The sequence below is a fragment of the Carlito syrichta genome, unplaced genomic scaffold (genome assembly GCF_000164805.1).
Source record: "Carlito syrichta isolate Samal-C Ts95f unplaced genomic scaffold, Tarsius_syrichta-2.0.1 Scaffold314335, whole genome shotgun sequence".
NCBI lineage: Eukaryota > Metazoa > Chordata > Mammalia > Primates > Tarsiidae > Carlito > Carlito syrichta.
Window position 1 is genome coordinate 1,117,550 of NW_007258431.1, and position 6,659 is coordinate 1,124,208.

General features: G+C 42.7%; 1 protein-coding gene across 1 annotated transcript; it reads left to right on the top strand.

The window, feature by feature from the left end:
* The first annotated feature begins 602 nt into the window (after positions 1-602).
* On the top strand, positions 603-1,811 carry GPR119 (G protein-coupled receptor 119). The gene has a single exon (XM_008071463.1). It carries the CDS (start codon positions 726-728, stop codon positions 1,731-1,733), a length of 1,008 nt encoding a protein of 335 aa, XP_008069654.1. The 5' UTR covers positions 603-725; the 3' UTR covers positions 1,734-1,811.
* The last annotated feature ends 4,848 nt before the right edge of the window (positions 1,812-6,659 follow it).

Genomic DNA, 6,659 nt, shown 5'->3' on the forward strand with positions numbered 1-6,659 from the left:
GGGAACAGCACATCCCATTTGAGAGGATTCAAATATGGGGTGCTAGGAAGCAAAAGGTAAGCAACAGCTTAAATGGTAACGCCCCTGAAAGTATGCCAGGCCCTTCAAATAGCTCTCTTGCCTTCACTTCTCACTTCAACTGATTACGGTCATCTTGCTTGATTAAAAGCAGCTCACAGTAGTAGCTGAGAATTAGTTATTAAGCAAATGCTCAATTAAGCCGAGGTTAGTTATTAAGCTGGTACTTGAGGCTTCGGAAGAAGTAGAAATTTAATGTCAAGCCATGGAGGGGAAAGAAGGGTGATTAGTCAGTTATATCTTCTGCCAGACAAGAGACCAGATGAATGTCCCATCCCTCCAGAGTCTTTGAAGCATCAGTGAAGGGAGAGGGCCTGGCGAGACAGCATGCACAGGTACTTGGGAGTTGTCTAGTAACTTGGTGGATGGAGGGGGAGGGACTAGCTGAGGATCTGGGGGAGGTCTGCACTGGGATTGCTGCCTTCAGAGAGCTGGAGAGGCAGGAGCGCTGAGGACTGAAAGAGAGGGTGAGTGATCCTTAATGACCTGCAGGATCCCAAAGATGGCGAGCCGCCAGTCTGGACTACCAGCGATGGCCAGAATTGTGCTGTAGCTCTGAACTCACAGCTCCTCCTCCCCTGGCCCATGAGAATTTGAGCTGGAGAGCCAGCATGCCCTGGTAAGTGGAAGTCCTACCACTTCAAGACATGGAGTCATCTTACCCTTTTGGAGTGATCCTTGCTGTCCTGGCCTTCCTTATCATTGCTGCTAATGCACTAGTGGCTGTGGCTGTGCTTTTGTTGATCCAGAAGAATGATAGTGTCAGTCTCTGCTTCACCTTGAATCTGGCTGTGGCTGACACTTTGATTGGTGTGGCCATCTCTGGCCTAGTCACAGACCAGCTCTCCAGCTCTGTTCGGCCCACACAGAAGACCCTGTGCAGCCTTCGGATGGCGTTTGTCACTTCCTCCGCAGCTGCCTCTGTCCTCACAGTCATGCTCATTGCCTTTGACAGGTACCTTGCCATCAAGCAGCCCTTCCGCTACTACCAGATCATGAGTGGGCTCGTGGCTGGGGCCTGCATTGCTGGGCTGTGGCTGGTGTCTTACCTCATTGGCTTCCTCCCACTCGGAGTTCCCATGTTCCAGGAGACCAACTACCATGGGTCTTGCAGCTTCTTTGCTGTGTTTCACCCTCGCTTTGTGCTGACCCTCTCCTGCGTGGGCTTCTTTCCAGCCCTGCTCCTCTTTGTCTTCTTCTACTGCGACATGCTCAAGATTGCCTCTGTGCACAGCCAGAAGATCCGAAAGATGGAGCATGCAGGAGCCATGGCTGGAGCTTACCGGCCCCCTCGGACTCCCAGCGACTTCAAGGCTATCCGCACGGTATCTGTTCTCATCGGGAGCTTCACTCTGTCCTGGGCCCCTTTCCTTATCACTGGCATTGTGCGGGCAGCCTGCCAGGAATGCTACCTTTACCCAGTGCTGGAGCAGTACCTGTGGCTGCTCAGTGTGGGCAACTCTCTGCTCAACCCACTCATCTATGCCTACTGGCAGAAGGAGGTGCGACAGCAGCTCTACCACATGGCCCTGGGAGTGAAGAAGGGGCTCACCTCAATCCTCTGCCTCCTCTCAGCCAGGAATGGTGGCCCAGAGAGGCATGGGGAGAGTTCCTGTCACATCGTCACTATCTCCAACTCAGAGCTTGATGGCTAAGACAGCAAGGGCACAGAAGTTTCCAAGTGCCTTTCTCTGAGCCCCAGCTAGATCAGATGAAGCTAAGGGAGTAAGACCACCTGCTTCTGGCAACGGAGCCCACCCCCCGAACCCGCATCCTCCATCCCCAGACTGAAAGGTAACTGAAGCAGGGTCCTGGCTTTCTTCTATAATCAGTTTCCCCATTTGTAAATCTCCACTTCTCCCTGTCCTCCTTTTGAAATGGGCCTCTCCTGTCCAGGTTTACATACTTCAAGCGAGAAATGCACTGCTATAAAAATGCTTATATATCAAATCTTATTTTTGAAATCACCACAGCAGCACTATCCAATAGAAATATAATGTAAACCATATACATAATTCAAAATGTTCTAGTAACTATGTTAAAAAGGTAAAAAGAAGCAGGTAAAATTGATGCTAATGTTTTCTTTAACCCAATATAACCAAAATATTGTTTCAACATGTAATCAATATAAATAGTACTACTTTTTTTATACTAAGTCTTTGAAATCTTATGTGTTTTACCCTTACAAAACATCTCAGTTCAAACTAGCCATATTTCAAATGTACAATAGCCACAAGTGGCAGTGGCTACCATACCGGAGAGCACAGCACTAGAGAAATGAGATTTTGTTCTCTTTAACTGTTTACTATAGTGATTTACTACGGTAATTTCTTTGGTAAAGTGAGGAGTCCCTCTACCTCCCAGCCTCCCTGATGTGAATCAGAGGTTTTACATAGTGAGTTTGCATAAAATGTAGAAACTGAATTGGTCGAAAGCTGGTCTTTTTCCATACCTCATGGCATTCATGGTTGGGAAAGAGCCTATCTGGCGATTATTGCTGCTATTATGACCCTTCCCAATATGCCACCTTTTAAAGTCTTTGGCGCCCCACCCCTCGGTTGGCCTCATGTGTCACTTGTAGCTACTTGCTATGACAAGGTTGAACCACAAATTCTGAGACACTGGGAGGAAAGAAAGAGGGGAAAGAGGTGGGTACCAAGACAGGCACTGCCAAGCTTTCCAGACTGGAGCCACTTTGCTTCTCAGGGCTAGACCTTCTTCCATTTATTCCCAAATTTTCATTTTCCTAAGAAACCCAGACACATAAGATGTCACCAAAATGGAAATCAGCTGAGGAGCAGGTGACTCATCCTCTTTTCTGTGGGGTACAGAAAATGACAATGTTGGCAGCTGGGAATTATGCCCAGGCTCCCTCCAGGCAACTCTGGCAGCAAAAATTCAAGAACAGGATGGGGAAGAAACTAAGAACCACGCGCTGCCTTCCTGAGCTTCCCTGTAACCCTTCCTCAACTTCCTGGTCTCCACAGTGGAGTTAGAGTACGGCTCCCAATGCCCTAAACTGGAATACTGCCCAGAAGGCTGCTGAGTTGACCACAAAAGAGGGCAAAAAGAAACCAAAACAGTATGGATTAACTTGGTTGGGATTTGGTACTAAAGCAACCTCGGAAGGTTAATCCCTCAGTATCTCTAAATTAACAGGCTGGGGATGCATTTGAGTCCAATGTGTAATGGCTGATTCCAAGAACCCCTGACAAGTTCCATTCAAATCTCAAATTATGTTTTAGGATCTGTACAGAATCCAGCCATCCTCCTCTCAAAAGGATGTCACCACACGTAATTCTCTGCACTTGGGGTTTCTTAATTCCCCTTCAGTCTTAGATTACCCCTAGCTTTCTCTCATCAGTCATTCAGAGGATAATGATCATCTCTTTCACTTTCCAAAAATTTCCTTCTCCCTAACTTCTCCCTCTGTCTTTGGCCCAAATAGCCTGTTTCTCAATGATCTATTCTCCTTCATATGCAACAACCCACCTTTGGTAAACTTTTTTTCAGTTGCTTTGCTTACTACCACTCTGACACAGGAGGGAAACATACTTGTTTCCACCATACCAAGCTTTGTGTTCCTACAACTAAAGAACTTTTTGGCTCTCAAGTGGATGATGAAACCTAAATATGCTTAAGGTGCTGAGCATCAGCAAGTAAACAGGCCAGCAAGTAAACAAGGCAACTCTTGAATTGGGCTATGAGCTACTGGGAGCTGGATAAAATACAAAGAATAGCTGGATTTTGGACAAAATTGAAAGCAGACTCAAACCTTATTGGTGGCTCAAAGTTTAATTCCTGGCCTTGCTACAAAAGACTGGTCTTGCTAAGGTAATATAAGCAAAGTGGAATGGAAATCAACCTGAATTAATCATTCCATGTTTAAACATATCAACATCACACTGTACCCATAAGTATATACAACTATTGTCATTAAAAATAAAATATTATTTAAAGTTTACAGGAGAAAAGGAGCTGAGGGGAAGCTAGGTGATCATTGTAGTATTAGGTTCAATCTGACTAAAGAAACCTTGCTGTCCCTGGGAGTCAGTATGTGCAGTGGAAAAATCATAGGCGTCCAAGTTCATCAGGACTTCAAATGATAACTCAGTCATTTAAACTCTCAAAGCCGGATTCCTCATGTATACAATTGAGGTAGTAATGCCTACCTTATATGGTTATAGTAAGAATTATTTATATGGTTATAGTAAGAATTACTCAGATAATATATTTGAAAATGTCTAATAAACTATAGCGCATTGTTAGTGCTCAAAATATGTTAATTCTCATGCTCTTCCTTAAAAAATCCTGAATAAAACAGCCAGTGATCCACTTAAGGGAGTCCATCATGTTCATATATCATTGACTTATAGAACCAGGACAATTTGGCTCAGAACAGCAAATTCCTCAACCCCTGACTAAGTTTTTTTTTTTTAAATGAGGAGAGGTGACTCAGGTTGAAAAAGACAATAAATCTAATACCTTGGCAGTATCAAGACAGAGCCGATACAAACAAGGCACTGGCACTAGTATCATACACTTGGGTTTAAATGTAACCGCAATTAAGACCACTGTGCATAATAAGACACCAAAAGGAGAGATACAGAATGTTGTGCAAAAGTTGAGTGGCTTTCTTAGATGCAGGCTCCTTCACAGATAAGAGAATGCACTGGAGAGGAAACATTCCAATTTCATTCACACATCCAACGTTGTCTCCTGATGGACTTGCAAAGAAGCCAGATTCTGTACAGCAATTTGATCAAAATAGCCCAGATATTAAGACATTGTAGAATACAATGCAGGTCAATCAGTCCCACTTAAACTTTCCATGATCTGCTTATTGTGAATTTGTTATTTAAAATGTGATATAACTAAATTTTATATTAATTACTTGGGTAGGTAAAGTTATGCATATCACACCTCAGTTTCAGAGGACTACTCTCAAAGAACATAAGGACACATAGCCCTCTGTACGGGGGTGCTTTGAGTGGTTTCACAAGTGTTACAGGCAGTTTGCCCTGACCTACCAACACTTTTCTGCTTGTCCACATTACCACTGCCAGTCAGAGTTAGCCTTGAGATATCTTCTCCCTAGATGGAGAAGTATAAACTGGTTCACATGGGAATTGAACTCCTGAACTCCTGACCTTGAGTTCATTCTCACCATGCTCAGTCACTGGCCAAACTGAATAGAGACCAGTGAAAACAGCAAACATGAGATACTTCAAGAATGCACACAGAATAAGCAGAAACATGGTGCCAATAGCTGGGCAACAAGAGCAGCAAGGACAGACCACAATTCCTTTGGTTACCATCAGCCACTCAACTTTGTGATTCCATCTTTCAAACTGCTGACTGGTCTGGAATAGCCTTTTAATTAACATACCTTCATTTGTTATTTCTTGCTTATAAACTCAATGGTGGTACCTACAAGTGTCAACTGTCATTCATTCATTCATATATCTGTCCATCATCTCTACCTATCCCACACACATTTATTGAGAGCTAGGTGCTAAGATTGCCCCAGCTTTGCTGATATTTCTTTTAGATATATGCATTGGTGTATAAATAGTGTTTATTATTCTTTTCTGATTATAAAAACAATTTTTGATAATTTAAAACAGGAAATCATAAAGGTACCCATAATTATATTATCCAGAGATGAACACTGCTATTCTCCTTTGCCTGATTTTTTAACTTAACATTATACGGTGTATATTTTCTTCTGTCATTCGGTCTTTTTCAAAAACATAACTTGTAGCGGTTACATGTTTTTTCAGCAAACGAGTATATAATGTTTTAACCATTCCCTATAGTTATCCTAAAATGTAGGTTACTTCCCATTTCTAATTGTTATAATACCACTATAAATGCCCTTGTGCATACACCTTTGACACGTCTCTGTACTATTCCTTAGGATAAATTCTCCAAAGCAGTATTATTTCATCAAGGAGCATAAAGCATTTATAAAAATTTTGATTCATATTATTTTTTCCTGGCATTTATTTAAGTGTAATGTTTTCCTGCAATATGTGCTAAGAGAAGTTATAAGGGAGCCATAAATGAACAGACCACACTGATAGAAATATCCCAAAGAAATAAAAGCACATGGCTTCCTGAAAGCACACCCCTTACTGAGGGAGTTAACTGGTTGCTTTTATACAAAAGGAAATCTTTTGATATGCCCTACTGCTAGGGTTAATCTGCCTTCTGCAAATTCAGAAATCTGGACAAATAAAACACAGCAGTTTAAGAACACTCCACTAGTACAACTCCATCAATACAGCGCAGTGTGATATCCAGATATTGATTTCAGTGTTTTCACTCTTCAAAGTTTCTGATGTAGCTGCTTTGTACAGTACCATAAAATGCTAAGTGGGCATGATAATAAGGCAACATTTTCACACAGAGCTAGGAGACAGTTCTTAATGCAGTTGAATGAAGCCTTGAGGCCACAGTCTCACAGTTTGCTGACAGGTTTGGATGTGCCCCGTGTAATGGATCAACCGTGGCAGGGTAAAGTACATAAGAGCTTAACATGCTACTACTCAGCCATATGTTCCCTGGATTTACAAGCT

What these genes read in the sequence shown, in the direction of transcription:
- GPR119 (XM_008071463.1), top strand. Translation starts at nt 726, where the DNA reads ATGGAGTCATCTTACCCTTTTGGAGTGATCCTTGCTGTCCTGGCCTTC.